General features: G+C 34.5%; 2 protein-coding genes across 3 annotated transcripts; one reads left to right on the top strand and one right to left on the bottom strand.

Moving 5' to 3' along the window:
• The first annotated feature begins 317 nt into the window (after nt 1-317).
• Nucleotides 318-7,566, top strand: LOC126770007 (mitochondrial intermediate peptidase). The gene is made up of 13 exons (XM_050489112.1): nt 318-462; nt 1,328-1,469; nt 1,793-2,052; nt 2,244-2,495; nt 2,764-2,952; nt 3,256-3,394; nt 3,674-3,851; nt 4,824-4,987; nt 5,108-5,329; nt 5,404-5,517; nt 5,630-5,746; nt 6,038-6,220; nt 6,626-7,566. Exons 2-13 carry the CDS (start codon nt 1,344-1,346, stop codon nt 6,746-6,748), a joined length of 2,067 nt encoding a protein of 688 aa, XP_050345069.1. The 5' UTR covers nt 318-462; nt 1,328-1,343; the 3' UTR covers nt 6,749-7,566.
• Nucleotides 7,567-7,657: 91 nt separating this feature from the next.
• LOC126769966 (cullin-4A) lies at nt 7,658-15,008 on the bottom strand. 2 transcript variants are annotated; one of them, XM_050489024.1, is made up of 13 exons: nt 14,642-15,008; nt 14,424-14,566; nt 13,636-13,856; nt 12,583-12,771; nt 12,291-12,437; nt 11,935-12,124; nt 11,508-11,700; nt 10,658-10,959; nt 9,965-10,186; nt 9,490-9,597; nt 9,006-9,176; nt 8,709-8,861; nt 7,658-8,556 (listed from the first exon to the last, which is right to left on the bottom strand). In XM_050489024.1, exons 1-13 carry the CDS (start codon nt 14,889-14,891, stop codon nt 8,461-8,463), a joined length of 2,385 nt encoding a protein of 794 aa, XP_050344981.1. In that variant the 5' UTR covers nt 14,892-15,008; the 3' UTR covers nt 7,658-8,460. The 2 variants fall into 2 exon arrangements, with proteins under 2 accessions (XP_050344981.1, XP_050344991.1); XM_050489034.1 differs by having other exon boundaries at nt 9,965-10,168.
• Nucleotides 15,009-16,399: the final 1,391 nt, after the last annotated feature.

Raw genomic sequence — 16,399 nt, 5'->3', positions numbered from 1 at the left:
AATTTTTTTTTCAAAATCGGTTTAAAGTAACAAAAATTATTGATGAATTTTGGGATCAGTGTAAACTTTCTATGAAGTATAGAAAGTATCTAAACTATATAAAAAAGTATAAAAGAATTATCTTTTTAAATAAACAAAAATAAAATAAGTTAATTTTAAAGCCATTTAGTAGGTTAAAATTTTCAGTAAAATATATATTTGGGTATCAATACATCATGAAGCATAAATAATAGAATTTTGTTTTTTTTTTAAATCAAGATTTCTCAACGAAAATTAACCTATAATATAACTGTCGTCAATGTCAAAATGACAATTATAATGAAGATGTTTTTCGAGTTACATGGATTATTTTCAAAGTTCACAAGAAAATCGTAAAATGCATTTATAGTTTTAAGTATTTCATTTTTATTTTAGGAAATAATATTTAAAAAACAGGTTATTTTCCTCTTGTGATTGAGATCGGTAAGTCGGTACACAATAATTTAAAATTACTACCAAACATACTTTTACTTTATTTGTAACTATAAGTAAACAAGTTGCATTTGTCCTTGCATTTTTGCACTGCATTAGTTGTAATGTTATTTACATTTTATTTGTATAATATGTTATCGTTATATAATCATTAAAAGATTTTTATAATATCTTTTTTTAGGAAAAGAAAATAGGAATAAATATCGAACCAACCGCTTTTAAATTTAAAAATAAATTACGTTAGTTCACTTTACTTTTAAAATAAAATTTTAAAACGTCATACTTTTTAACAACAATATAATAAATATATTGTCCCACTGAAATAAAATTGTATTTAGGAACCAAACACTGATTATAACAGAATGAAGATAACACTGATTATAAAAGAATGTCTTCTTAATGCTTAAAAACTATTTTCTAACTCAAGATTACTAAGAATCACTACATAAAAAACTATAATCATAATTGTTATAAAATGTTAAAATTTGATAAAAGATATTAATAATTATTGTTCTGTCTTAAAACCAATTAAATTTACAAAATAGTTATAATTCCATTCTGTTATTTATTGTATTGTATATTGATGAGTTAGATTTGTGAAGTTGATTTGGTAATAACTAGAAAAGTTTCTTAATAGATGATTAATTTGATGATTCAAGAGAATTAATTACAGGCATAAGGGACATAACATCTTAGTTCCCAAGGTTGGTGGCGCATTAGTGATGTAAGTGATGGTTAACATTTCTTACAATGCAAATGTCTATGGGCGTTGGTGACCACTTACCATCAGGTGGCCCATATGCTCATCCGCCTTCCTATTCTATAAAAAAAAAATTATTGTATGTATTGATTTTAGATAAATATAAGGGGACATGAAGCTGCTAAAGCCACTATGGGTGGCAGGGAGAAGACAAGTGAGCACATGGTCACCACTTGCTACAGCTTTCAACACAAGACCTACATCCAGACCCATTTTTGATTCCTTAAGAGAAAGAACTGTAAGATTTGTTTATAAGTATTTTGTTTTTATAAAAAATTGGAAAAGCTAGAGTCACTTTCACTTTATATTATATTAAGTCCAAGGTGTTTTGCCAATTAGGATATGCACCTAAACAAATATTTTAATTTTAAAGGATGCGTTACAAAAAAGTTAATTTGTTAAAATAGTTAGGACTTGCATATCTACCTGGGAATGTTCTACTCAGTAGATATTCTAGTTTAATTGGCATACAATCTTAGTCTATGCTTTTGGTTTGGCTTTAGCTTTAAATAACAGTGTCATTTCTTGTATATAAAAAATAATTTAAATTGTTTTCGACAGGGTCTTTTTAACAAACCTGAACTCACTAGTTTTGAGGGATTTTACACGCTAAAAGAACAAGCAATAGCAGCCACAGACCGATTAATAGAAGAGGCCACCTCCAATCCGACAAGGCCTATGGTCGACATATTTGATGAGCTATCAGATACGCTGTGTAAGGTTGCAGATTTAGCTGAGTTTGTGCGTATTGCACACCCACAATCACACTTTGCGGGTGCCGCTGAAGAGGCATGTATCAGTGTTAGTGGAGTCGTGGAAAAGTATGTAAAAATACTATAAATAACATAATGAGACTACATTAAAATTATAATAAATATTTGACAAGGACAATACAATATATTTTTGGCAAAATGTATTTTATAATGAATTCCACTATAAAAAGCTTTTATTTGTAACATCTCTTAATTTTTTTACAAAAAATCTTAATATACTATGTATTACTATATTCCAGACTAAATACTCACAAAGGTTTATATGAAGCTTTACGTGACTCGGTGGAGAGGAACACGTGCGGAGACCGCCATTTAGCGGAGCTGTTCCTGTTTGACTTTGAACAGAGTGGTATACAACTCCCCGACGGACCGAGACAACAAGTAGTCGCTCTCAATGATCTTATTTTACAAACCGGCCAGCAGTTCATGGCGGGTGCGGCCAAGCCGAGGAAAGTGCCACGGTCCGCTGTACCTCAAAATGTTAGACAATTGTGAGTAACAATCTATCGATAAACGATATTTGTACTTTGAAAAACTCATATTATTAACAATTACTTTTTACTTAATAGTGTATTTTCAATAAAATAGTTGGCAAACATGCATTGACAACATAAAAGTTTTTAATTTTTATTTGGTTGAAATGCAGCTTAACTTTTACATTATATATAAGGATTTTGAAGATGTCAAGATCAATATTTTTTTTTTTTAAATATATATTCTGTATTTAAACTGAAAGGAGCACTTGCTCTCGGGCTGCAGTTTCAGCACGGAGGGTGACAACGTGATAGTAAGCGGTGTATACGCAGAGTGCGACGAAGGTGCGGCTCGCGAGGCGGCCTACCGCCTGTACCTGGCGCCCGACATGGGGCAGGAGCGCCTGCTACTCACCACGCTGCACGCGCGCCAGCGGCTGGCGCAGCTCTGCGGGTTCCCGTGCTACGCGGACCGGTAGCTATTACCAATGGCCCTTTAGACACTGGGCTTACACTATTTATATGCTAACAGACGGAACTGAATCTAATCTAATCCAGGCTAAAATAAGTTTCATAGTTCTTGAGTTCAGATTTTTACTTTCTATCTTTCAGGGTCAGCTTGAAGTGTAAATATTTCTTTAGTCCTCCTTAATATATGCATACTGATTTCGACATTGTTGCTTATCGTTAAGTACTGAACTTAAACTAATCCAAGTGGAACTCTTATTTTTGAACTTAAGCACATTTTCTTAATTACGCTGATTATTTTTTCTTGTAGAGCCATAAAGGCGAGCACGATGGAAACTTCAGCTAATGTGCGACAGTTCCTGGACATCCTGTCGGACAATCTTTACGACCGCGCCAACATTGACTTCGAGGCTATGACGCGTATGAAGAAGAAGGAGACACCTTACCAAGTACGATCGTCTTCCTCGCACGAGTAGACATTTCAATTTATTTTAATCTTGGGCTTTATATATAGTACTAACAGTCGTTGAAGACATTACTTGCAAAAATAAATGTAACGTACATCGCGAAACGAAAATAAATTTTAAACACAAATTAAGCACATGAAACGTAATGGTGCTTGACGAAAACAAAACAGTGAATTTGGGTTAAATTTTACGTGTTCAATCAAGTCATCGTCTCGGTTCTGGTCGGGGTTTCGATCGTTATATGTATTTATTTTTTATCAGGACACACTAATGTGCTGGGACACTCCTTACTTCACACACAAAGCTAAGACGCAGATGCTGAACGTAGCGACGTCGGACTTCAATCCGTATTTCTCACTGGGCGCGTGCATGGAAGGTCTGAACATGTTGTGCCAGGAGCTATATGGCATCACATTGCAGCCCGAAGAGATGTTACCAGGTTACTACAATTTTTAATTATGATATATATGATATAAATTTCGAATGGAATAAACACTTCCTGGTTATTTCTTTGAAAATAAATTATTTTGTTAACAATGACAAAAATAGATTAAAAACCAGCTGAATTTTCGGCTGTTTCTTTGCAGGGAGTCTTTTGTGTAAACTAAATATATTAATAAATAGAAATAAACTAAATTAAATTGTAAAAAACAATACTAACACTGGATCGAAAACAAGTCGAAATTTTTTGTTAAATAAAGTATTTTCAAACTTGATTACCTTCTGCTGTACCAATTGTTTTCCTTCCATACAATGAAATTAAATTGATTCGATTCTAATAAAAAAAATAGTTTATCTTATTTTTTATAAGCTTCTCATTCTTGACAAAAAAATTTAGTTTGTGAATATATTTTGCTTTATTAAAGGATTAATGATAACAGTATTCACATAACACCTTATATAATAAGATTATTTTATCGACGAGCCGGTTGGCGTGGTTGGTAGATGCCTGCCTTTCACGCCGAAGGTTGTGGGTTCGATTCCCACCCAGGATAGACATTTGTGTGCATGAACATGTCTTTTTGTCCTGAGACTGGGTGTAATTATCTATATATGTAGGTATGTATTTACAAAAAGAAAAATAGTATATGTAGTATATCAGTTGTCTGGTTTCCATAGTACAAACTCTGCTTAGTTTGGGATGAGATGGCCGTGTGTGAATAATGTCCCAGGATATGATTATATTATTATTATATTTAAATAAACACATGGTATAATCAATTCTCTAAAGATGAGGATTGGCGGTAAAAGCAGTTGATAGCCAATACTTGTACACTTTCTAAAAAATGTAATATTTCGACATTCAATTATTTTTTTCTGATCAATATTGTCATACGGTTTTGGTCTTTATATTGTTTAGCATAGTGCATATATTTACATACATTATAATGTACTGTCGCTATGTTGTCAGGCGAGTCGTGGTCGCCGGACGTGTACAAGCTGGCAGTGATGCAGGAGACTGAGGGTCTCCTGGGACACATATACTGCGACCTGTACGAGCGGCCCGGCAAGCCGCACCAGGACTGTCACTTCACCATTCAGGGCGGGAAGCTGCTCCCCGATGGCTCTTATCAGGTAGCGTACTCAACGGTATAAGCAATAATAATAAACAGTATAAGCGATTTTTATTATTTTTTGTTAGATTAGATGAAGGGAAAAGTGTTTCGTGACGAGCCACGTTTATGACCGTTGCAGAATCCAATAGTGGTGGTGATGCTGTCACTGAGCGGCGGGCACCGGTCGGGGCCGGCGCTGCTGGGCCCGGGCGCCGTGGACAACCTGTTCCACGAGATGGGCCACGCGCTGCACTCCATGCTGGCGCGCGCGCCGCACCAGCACGTGGCCGGCACGCGCTGCGCCACCGACCTCGCCGAGCTGCCCTCCGTGCTCATGGAGCACTTCGCCGCCTGCCCCAGCGTGAGTCGCGCCTCCCCCCCCCCTCCTCGCGCGCGCTCGGTCTAGCGGTAACATGTTACGTCTACTTCCTGTAGGTGGTCCGTCGCTTCGCGCGTCACTTCCAGACCCGGGAGCCTATGCCGGAGGATATGTTGCAGCGCCTCTGCGCCTCCAAGCATCTCTTTGGCGCCAGTGAGATGCAACTGCAGGTATTGATCTGAATATTTGCTTGTTTGGTGTTGCTACGTTACTGTGTAATTAAACTCTCTACTAAATTCGTATTTACTGACAAACTGATCCCACCCACCGTGAAACTGTTAGGTGTTCTACTCCGCGCTGGACCAGCACTACCACGGCGAGGGGGCGCGCGAGGACTCCACAGACGTGCTGCGACAGGTCCAAAAGCGATACTATGGACTGCCCTACGTCGAGAATACGGTGAGCGATCTGAGAGACAATTTGTGCTCTAAATATACAAACACCTCGCCGCGACTCGTGGGTTTCACTCGTAGTTATAAATACCAAATATATGTTACACGTTTGGTTCATTGTCACTGAAGTGAAATCTGAAAGTCGACACACAGTCGTGGCAAATTTCATTGTCATCTTAAAATAAATAATTTATTTTGACAGGAAATAAAATAAATATAGTTTTGTTATAATGTTATTATGTGTAACGCATGTGTGGTAAGATTATTAGTCATTGTGTAATACGTTATCGGTCGCAAGGCGTGGCAGCACCGCTTCAGCCACCTGATAGGCTACGGCGCGAAGTACTACTCGTACCTGATCTCGCGCGCGCTGGCGTGGTGCGTGTGGCGCCGGCACTTCGAGGCGGCGCCACTGTCGCGCCCGGCCGGCGCCGCGCTGCGCCACGGCCTGCTGCGCCACGGCGGCTCCGTCCCGCCGCAGGTACGTCGCCTCGTCCGCCGTGTGTACTACTTGTCCCTACATCGATATTGCAAACTCATATCACTCTATACTCAATGGCTGAATGTATACACATGAGCTTTGCTTTGTTTTTTCATTGAAAATATTTTTCGAGTTAATTTTTAGTAAGTCAAAAATAAAATAATAACATTGCGGTATATTTGTTACTATTTATTTACCAGTTATGTAATTGTATAAGATATACATAGATTATAATGATTATGAGATATTGGCGTATATAATATATTTATAGGTACACTACACGCTATATACATTGGTAATATTGGTGTGCAAATATAAGTTATATTAAATTTAATTAATCTATAAAACTATTGATGAATGTTGTGTTTTCATAATGTTGGTTATGTACACACAAGAATTTTACAGATTCTGCTTCGCGATTATCTAGAGACAGAAATCACCCCCGACACACTGGCGATGGCGCTCACCGAAGAGCTAGATTACCACAAGGATCATCTTGATACAGTGTTCAAAATAACTGCTAAATAACATATCAAAGTACTATTGTGTTAGTTTAGACAAGTACAGTTAGCAAAATAATTCATGTTTATTGAATTTGCTAACAAAGCAGAAAAGAACGAAATACTTGTTTAACGTAAGTACATATAAAAGTCTTAGTAATTGAGGTCGAGATGCCTTTTTTGAATTACTATTGTGCTAATAAAACATTGAATATTTATTAATAATATTTATACCAATATTTGCTACCTCGAGCAATAATAGTAAGTAGTAAAAAAATAAATTAAAATTAATTGTATGTTCTTTTTTCAATTCTCCATTTAAACATAGAATTAATTGCACATTTAAATGCGATATTTAAATTATAGAAATACTAATGTCTAGTAAATTAAACACATTCGACAATTCTCTTTAACGAAATACGTTTCGAGTGTTTCGACAAATCAATGTCTTCCCAATATATATTAGATGTAAATAATCTGAAACCGATCTGTCGTTAGGTTAAAAATCGTTATAAATAGTATTCAAAGATTTTATTGTTTTATAAAACTCGAGTTGAAGCGAATAGACTTAAATTATTCTTAAGTCATATGTTAGTCTTCTCAATCAAATGATTAATTTATATCACCAGACTTAAGCATAGTGGATAAAGCCTTTATCGGATTCTAATCACTCACGGCCTTAGTTAACGGCTGATTAGTTAAAGGCTGGTTTCGATCTTTCTGACATTATTGATTTGACATACGAAATACTGTCATTGTTTAACTAATCGCTCGTTAAACATCCTGTATAAATAAGGGCGTGAGATCTTAATGAAAATGTAACATTTAAAGTACATAAAAATATACAAGGATTTTTTAAATAATGTAATGTCATTGGAATAACTATTAGTTATTCTTTGTGAATATAATTTGTGAAATGATAAATAAAACAACGTCGGAAAATTATAAATAGTTTTATTGGTGATCCCTCCTGAAACTAAAGACACCCGAAGAGTTATGAGTTCACAGATCCCTTTTGCTTCTAACTAGAGGTCACAAAGCGAAATTATATAAAATACAAAATTTACAAACACAAATGGCGTATTGTGTGACTTAAAATGCTGTCAAAGCAAACTTACACGCCCTGTATAATATACATGTGTTCTAGCGAGGGCACCTCAGGAGGGTCTCATCGTCTAATATCACACGTCATGCCGCTAGTGTGTATGTGGTTGAGGACCAGATTTAGTATGTTTTTATAGACTTCAGTAGGGGTTTACACTTTGGTAATATTTTCTACCCTCAATTATTTCGTTAACTTTCTCTATTGTGATTCTGAAAATGATAGCGGGAAATAAAAATTTTTAAAGAATCGCTGTTTCGGTGTGAGAGATCATTTCACACGCACTCGAATATAAAATAAATACGATTACTTTTATATTATTTAATGCCTTCTAATATTATCATATCTTATGTACACGTACAACATGAAAAACTCTTAAACATATTTCGATTATTCCAAGCGAAATTTTTATTTCATTTTAATTGCATAAGCTTGAGGTAAGGTAGAGTTTGTGAAGTACATAAAAAGTTCAGGAAAACGAAAGTTTGGACATTGACAACTGTTATTATACGACAAAAAAGCAGACTACTTCCGGATACTTCTGATATATGGTAGTATTTGTTACAGTGAAGCCGTCGATGGTACGTCCTGAGGGTAGATGTAGGGAGTGATCGCGAAGGGTGAAGGGAGGGGGCCCACTACGCGACATAGTTGTACTGGTTGGGGTTGTCTTTGTCGCGTTCCATGTAGTCTCTGTCGATCAGGGATTCTATACGCTTTTTAAGGTCTGCCGGCTGAAAGCATTTTTTCATATTAAATTATATATTTTGAGTAGTGTTATACAAAATAATTTCGCTGTATTACATTTCGTTTTACCAGTAAACAACAATAACAAGTTAAAAATAGAACCAGTCAATGTATATATTATAAAGTAACATTTTAGTACCTTAACGGGGAACTTGAGCTGGTTATAGAGCTCAGAAATGAGCAGGTTATGCGACAGCGCTTTACGCATTTTCATAACGCGCACGATGGCTGCATCGATTTGGTACTGACGGTCCTGGAACACGCGCTCCTCCGTCGCCTTCTGTTCTTCGCTCTGAAAACACGACAAGGATTAATAAGTTTTGTTACTGATTTAGAAGTTACTGTACAAGTGCATTTACTAAAAAAAAATGTATCACTTTTTAATAATTGTAACTTTTATAACAACATGAACAATTATCGAGCATCGAGTACTGACAGTTTCCTTCATCTGTATCTGATTGATCTTGATGCGGAACAGCTTGTTGGTGAAGTCCGCGTGGAAGGAGAAGTGGTCGTCGTCCTGCACGTCCCGCCCGCGCGGCGCCTTGAGCAGCACGCGCGCCTTCCCGCACGCCAGCGACTGCAGCGTGCGCCGCAGCTCGCCCTCCTGCGCACGCGGGGTCACTCGTTAAATACTCCCTATGGCCTTAATATATGGTTAGGTTATTTAATATTTTGGCAGATTAGCAAATGGACACCACCGCCTATAAACATTGGCCCTGTACGTAATCTTAATCATACCTTACATCGTAAAAGCACCACCTACCTTGGGAACTAAGATGTTGTGTCTTTTCATCTTTCAAGCCGGATCACAGCAATAGTAAGTATTGCTTTTTGGCGGTAGAATATGTTACCTTATCACCAAGTAAAACCATCACAGGTTCATAGTCCTCACGGTGGTTGTATGTACATATAATTACCTCTATATTTGTAGCAGTCTTAATTTCCTCAAAGGAGAGATTATCTCCATCATTGAATAATAGCAGAACGAGAGCTTGAAATAATGAAACCTGTAGCTCTTTGTTACCCTGAAATTTGAATTATAAGACATTATAATTAAATGTATTGTTTGTATGACATTTAGCTGATGTTTTTATATTTTTTTTCAGATTTTTATTTGAATATATTTTGTTTTAAGGTTTTAATAGCCAAATAATATGTTTCATAATATGTGACTTTATTTTTTTACATTAAGTTATTTGAGGGATATAAAAACTAATAAAGTATATATATACTTCAAGAGCATTGCATACTAAAATGTTGTATTTGTGAATGAAGGGAGAGTGAGTCTCTGGAATAATAAATCTGTATGATCGAAATTCTGAATGGTCTTTATTAATTAATATCTATGAGCAGAGATGGTTTCTTTCCTATATAAATAGTATATATTTATACCTGCGAGAAGTGAGCCCTGAGCACACAGTGTCCCAGCGTGGCTTGCCACTGCAGCTTGCGGCCGGAGTGTTTGGCGAGGTAGAACTTGGCGAAGTGGTCCTGGTGCCGCGTCAGCTCAACCGGCAGACGCACCTCCACGGGCGGGTAGGTCGGCCAGAAGCCCATCGTCAGGATGTACACCGACAGCTCCAGCCCGACTCCTTCCTGACTCGCCGCCAAGTGCTGCATTAGGTCATGTACCGATTTATTTCATTTAGATTGGCGACGTACTTATACAATATTTTCCTTTTCTTGTGATAGAGTAATAAATAAAGGTCGAGATAAATATATAACCATAATTAAAAAGAATCATAATGATGACATAGTTTCACTCGGAATTCAGTGTTCAGATGCGAGTTCATTCTAATTATTATTTATATTTAAGCCGGTTGGCGTGGTTGGTAGATACTTGCCTTTCACGCCGAAGGTTGTGGGTTCGATTCGCACCCAGGATAGATATTTGTGTGCATGAACATGTCTGTTTGTCCTGAGTCTGGATGTAATTATCTATATAAGTATGTATTTACAAAAGTAAAATAGTATATGTAGTATATCAGTTGTCTGGTTTCCATAGTAAAAGCTCTTTACAAGCTTAATTTGGGATCAGTGTGCAAAATGTCAAAAAAAAATTTATTGAAATTATCCTATAATTACCTGTTTATAAGTAATATTAATATCTTTAGACAGTTCCATATCCTTGAACATGCCTTCTAATTTACAGGTGAAACCCCCACCACATTCCTGTTTCAATTTACTAAGCATTGACTTCTCAGCATCTACAGAGGCAGATTTGCCCACAAGCAATCGTTTCGCTAAATCTTTCTTATAAAATGCTTCAAAGACATCCTTCCCGTGTATGAAACGGAACAGAACCATGATCTTGTCTAATAGCCTTTCTAATTCTTCCTCTGTGGCTTCTTTGTTACCAGCTCTGAGCTTTAAGTCAACAAATTTAGCTAAAATAAAAGAAAAACATTTCGATTTTTATTATTTATAACAGCAAAATGTAAGGTAAAGTACATTTCTTTAAAATAAAATATTATATATATACTAATAAAAAGGAGAATAATTTGTGGATACAATTGTTATGTCGATAAGAATAACAGTTTATTATTGATTGACCATTTACGTCCAAGGCTCTTAAGTAAGACTATGCAGGAAATATTATAGAGCCACAAGTGTATGCGCAAACACAGGTACACTACCTATTCCGTCATTCTCATAATCTCATGGGACGGCAATTCGACGTGACCGAAAGGAGTTCGCCTTTGGACATGAGAGTGTACACACTTTCAACTTCAATACTCCAGGCTGCCACTAAGATTTTTTCAACAAAAAAAACCCAAAACACTTTTTTACCAGTCCAATCTGGGGTTTTGAACCCAGGGCCTCGGAATTTATGGCTTTAAATCTAGCCACTAGATCAAAGACGCAGTCAGTAAGTTTATTAAATTAATAGAAAATAATAAATGAATAGAAATAATAAGTGCAAGCTGGTACATACCAATTAGTTCTGCAGGTTTGTTTTGTCGTTGATTAATGAAGTACTCAAACGCTTCCCTCATAGAGTAAAGGAATCGGTCGTTCCTTTGGAAACAGGTGCTTACGACATTGTCCAGTTGTTCCTTAAACTCCAATAGTTCGGCTACCATAGTCTTATCACGTTCCGGCTCAATTACTATAGTACGTCCTTTTTTCTGAAGACATATTTGTAAAAATTAGTTTCAAGGACAGTAAAGCTATATATACATACCAAAAAAGTATCACAGCTTATTTAGCATAGCATTTATTTTGAAGTTGTTGTTTCAAGTTGAATAATTATAAAAAAATGGCTTTAACATTAACAATTGCAAATTACATACACTTTTCAAAACAACAAATAAGTTCTTAAAGGAAAAACATGTAATTTATGTATATACATATGTAAATACCTTGATGTAGGCATTGAAATGGCTGCACAGTTCACTAAGTCCAAGTTCCTTAACACGACTGAACAGGTTGTAGAGTGTTGTGAGGTCATGGAGCCGTGGACCGTCCATTAGGGATTCAAGACCTTTGCTGAGGATACCCGTCAGGTGCTCGCTCAACAGCTGTCGCTCGATAGTGTGAATTAGTTGCCATCTAAAAGGATGAAGGAGATATTGACAGATATTCCTCATACGGTTAATGTTAATTAACATTTCTGTAGTGACATTTCTTTTTGAAAATATTGGATCTTATAAGAGACTAAACTATTTTGTAATAAGTATGATATTGTACAAAATATATCTTTGCTTAATATACTTACTTAGTGCAGGGATCTAGGTAATGCAATAGCCGTTCATTTTCTTCCCTAAGTCTTTTCTCAACATGAGCTAAATATTGAGGAACAGCCAATTCTCTCATTAATCGTTGACCCTCAGCTGCGTACAAGCGTTCTGTTGCTTGTAGGAATCTTAAAAGCAAACATTTACAGATGATAAAAACACGCGTATTTAAGCAAGTAGCATAATAATAAAAAAAAATATCTAGTAGTTAATTCAAATATTAATGAATGAGTGCTTTTAAAAATAAATCTTAAATTGTATGTTTTTACATACTTGTGTTCAAATGCATCTTGATATATCTGTAAGTCAGACAGCATTCGTAGCAAGCTCTTGAGCAGTGAGATGTCAACGGCATCACCACCGCGCTCTCGTTCTATCAGCAACAGAAGGCCATCCACCGTGCGCGTCTGTATTAGTGTGTTCATTGCTATGTGGTGTCGAAAAAGGTCGAGACCCATATCCCTGTTATTTAAATATACTTTGTGTCATTTTTAAAATTAACATTTTTAATTTTTGTCTTTGTCCTTGTAATAATACTGGCTCGTTCATCCATTGAACCGGTACACAGTAATTCAGATTGGTGCAGTAGTAGTACACTATAATATGGTGATAGTGCTACTCACTAATTTCCCAAAAATAATATTTTGTATTTTATAAATAAGTATCTCAAATAAATAAATAAATTAAACAATTAATAAAACATTGAAATATTCTTTTACCAAGTCTCCTATAATAACTATTACAAAAATAATATTTTAATTATAAATAAGACATTTATTTGTTTTGGTATAACTTTTACATCATAAGTTTATTACAATTGTAATTATTTAAGTTATAAAATATTTTTTGAATGGTGATTTTTATTTCAAACTGTCAAAAATTTATTAATGTTAAGGTATAAATAATGAAAAACTAAATAACCCTATCACATGATCAGCATCATAGAAAATTTTAGTAAAAATTCAGTTTGCTCGCATTCAAAAATCAGTGGCAATTTTGTAATCTAGTGACTTTTCACTGTAAGGGAAATATATATGAAATATTAAACTTTAACTGATACACAACAAAGAGTTAATTAAGATAATAATATTATTATTTACATTAATTAATTTTTAGAACCAAATATTACATATGATATAGCATTTTTGAAAATTAATTTTAATAGAAGTATAATATATACAAATTTTACACCAACTGGTAACTTATAACTGGTATAAATAAGTAATTATTTCAATAAATCAATAATGTCAGACTGATTGATTGATTGATATACTTTGTATCATATGTTTGCTTTGAAATATCTTATGTGTCAAAATAGTTTCTCACCATATAGAATGTATGCTAGGATTCTGTAACACATAGGTACGGTCTAAGTATAGAAAGATGCTACGGATCATTATCATTTGGCGGCAGTGTGCTCGCCAGCAATCATCCATGCGTTTGAGGAACACTTGTCTGTCCATACTTTCAGAGAGGAACTGCTCAATATTGGACTTTACATGCGCCTCCACTAGGTTCGTCAGATTCACGTACAACTGTGACGCCATCTTAAAGAGAAACAGTAAGCATATTATAATAATGATAATATAAAGCAGGATCTATTTATCATGGACTGTCTTAGATAGAACTTTATAATTTATTTTATCGAAGCCATATTACATATTCCTAGTATATCTGTGTTATAGAGCAAACATATATTTGGTTGTAAGTAGTTAATCTTTTGTAATAATTGGTATATAAATCTCAATAACTAATTTATTGTTCATTCATCCAGATATAATCATCATTTTGGTGGTGGTGAAGGTGGTAGTTCTTCTTTTATTTGATATGATGTAAATGACAATTTAAAATTACCTATGTCTTAATATTATTAAAATGGTTTTTGATTTAAATAAGCATTCATTGAACTACTAATAGGGTGTTACTTGCCAAGGTAGCTAAACTATTTTATTGATGTGTATCTGTTTATAACAAATTAATGAAGTTGCAGTTAAGAAATTAAGGAATATTTTAAGAATATTGGATTGTTCTCTCCTCTATAATCATAATTAGTCTTAAATTGTATATTAATTTCAGTAGTTAATCAATTCAGCTAGCAAACTTAATTTATTTACCTTATGGCTGCACATATTTTCAACTGCTTGATATAATTCTTCTAAGGAATAGGCTATTGCCTTTGAGGTTTGTATAGCTATAACGGCCTCCCGAAGTTTGCTCCATGTTGTCTCCTGGTAATTTTCTGGAAGATTCGGTTTACCTGCAAAATATTCGCACTCATTACCAGATGTCACAGAGGTTATGATAAGACCAATGGAATCAATCGTAAACACACTTTTAAAGTTCTTTATAACTAGTTTCTTTGTCGCAGCTCCTGGCTTGTTCATCGATGAAGATGTCATTTTTATAGTACCGTTGGTATTGGGATTCAACATTGAGAAGTTTGATTTTTTTTCATTTGCACTCATATCGTCAAATTTTGTTCTTTTGGTGCACTGATCGTTGTTAGAACTTATATGAGAACGTTTTCTAAACTGATTACCACCCTCCTCGACCAAAACAGATGTTTTAGATACGCCCGACATAAGCAAGCATGATATGGCCGCAGCCACAATATAATATAATGTGATTAAGACTAATAAATAACAAAATACAAATAAAAATAGTTGCAGTCAATATTCACTCCGAGTACCACCATTACGATGTGTATTTTATTTTTATGATTATAGAGGGCGCTAGACAGTTATCCATGATCTTGTCATTTAGGTTTTTCTAAGGCATGGCTTGGATTCATTCTTATAAGCGATATAAAATATTTCAAATTTTGAAAATGTAAAGACATAAAAAAAATTAACACACTTTAAAAAAATATGTAATTTAGTTTTCTTAGTTCCGATCTACATTTTTGATACTACTATTTCTGAGTATCATAGACTCTGTAATGTTGCCAATGTATTATTTATTATTATAATAATGCGGCATTATTAATGCCGATTTCTTTTGCAAATCTAATAAAAACGTGTTTGCTTTTAATAATTTTATTTACTTTTAAAATCAAACAATGTTATTTCTTTTATTGTATTCTAAATTATTTTTTTCTTTATATACGCAATAAATTAAGTAGTTTTTTAAGTTACTTTTTAATTATTTTTTACAACATATGGCAGAATTTTATTTTATTTTATTTAATTCGGCAGGTTTCCTCAGGATGTTTTCTTTCACCATCGAAGGATATCCGAATTAATAACACCAATTTAGCACATGAAACTTAAGTGGTATTCGACTCAATTTGAACCCGCAATCGTCGGTTAACATTACTAGTTGTATAAACGCCGGGTCATTCCGACTACGTTTCGTCTTTTATCTCTGTTCGTGAACTTTCTTTAATTCTTTCTTTTCATAAGTTTCATAAGACATTTTAAGTATGGAACGATATACTTTAAAATGTGTTCAAATCTCTTTCTAAACATTATATAAATGCTATTGAATTATGAAAATTACAAATAATAGAAAGGTTTTAATTTTTAAAATAAAGTGTAGTAAAATGTTAAGATCACATTTTTATTTATACTTATTGTGTAATATAGTGTATATTACATCCTCATAGCATAAATTTAAATTTTATTTAGCATTTCCTTGATGGTAGGTCTTTTTGCGAGCTCTTCTCGGTATGTACTATACACTCATCAGATACCGTAGTTTTGTGTTCGGGTTTGAAGGGTGAGTGATTCATTGTATTGTTTCCCAGGGTTAGTGGAGCATTGGCGATGTAAGGGATGGTTATTATTTCTTGCAATGCCAATATTTATGGGTGATGGTGATCGCTTACCGTCAGATGACCCATTTGCCCGTCCACCTACCTATTTAATGCTAAAAAGGTTAAAATGAGGTATTAGGTGGCTTTATCACTACAGTGATCTCTTCCAGGTAACCTTTGTGACAGAAACTAAACTATAAAAATTTGGATAAATACAACTTCTTAAGTAATATTTTTGATTTGAATTTTATAAATTATTTATTTTTAGGTTACCTATTCCTTAGTTTCAGGGTTTAATAAAGTTTTTATGAAATTGTTTAGTTTTATCCTTATTTA

Source organism: Nymphalis io, chromosome 1, assembly GCF_905147045.1.
Source record: "Nymphalis io chromosome 1, ilAglIoxx1.1, whole genome shotgun sequence".
NCBI classification, from domain to species: Eukaryota; Metazoa; Arthropoda; class Insecta; order Lepidoptera; family Nymphalidae; genus Nymphalis; species Nymphalis io.
The sequence above is the reverse complement of the archived record's forward strand: the minus strand, read 5'-3'. Positions and strand labels throughout refer to the sequence as shown.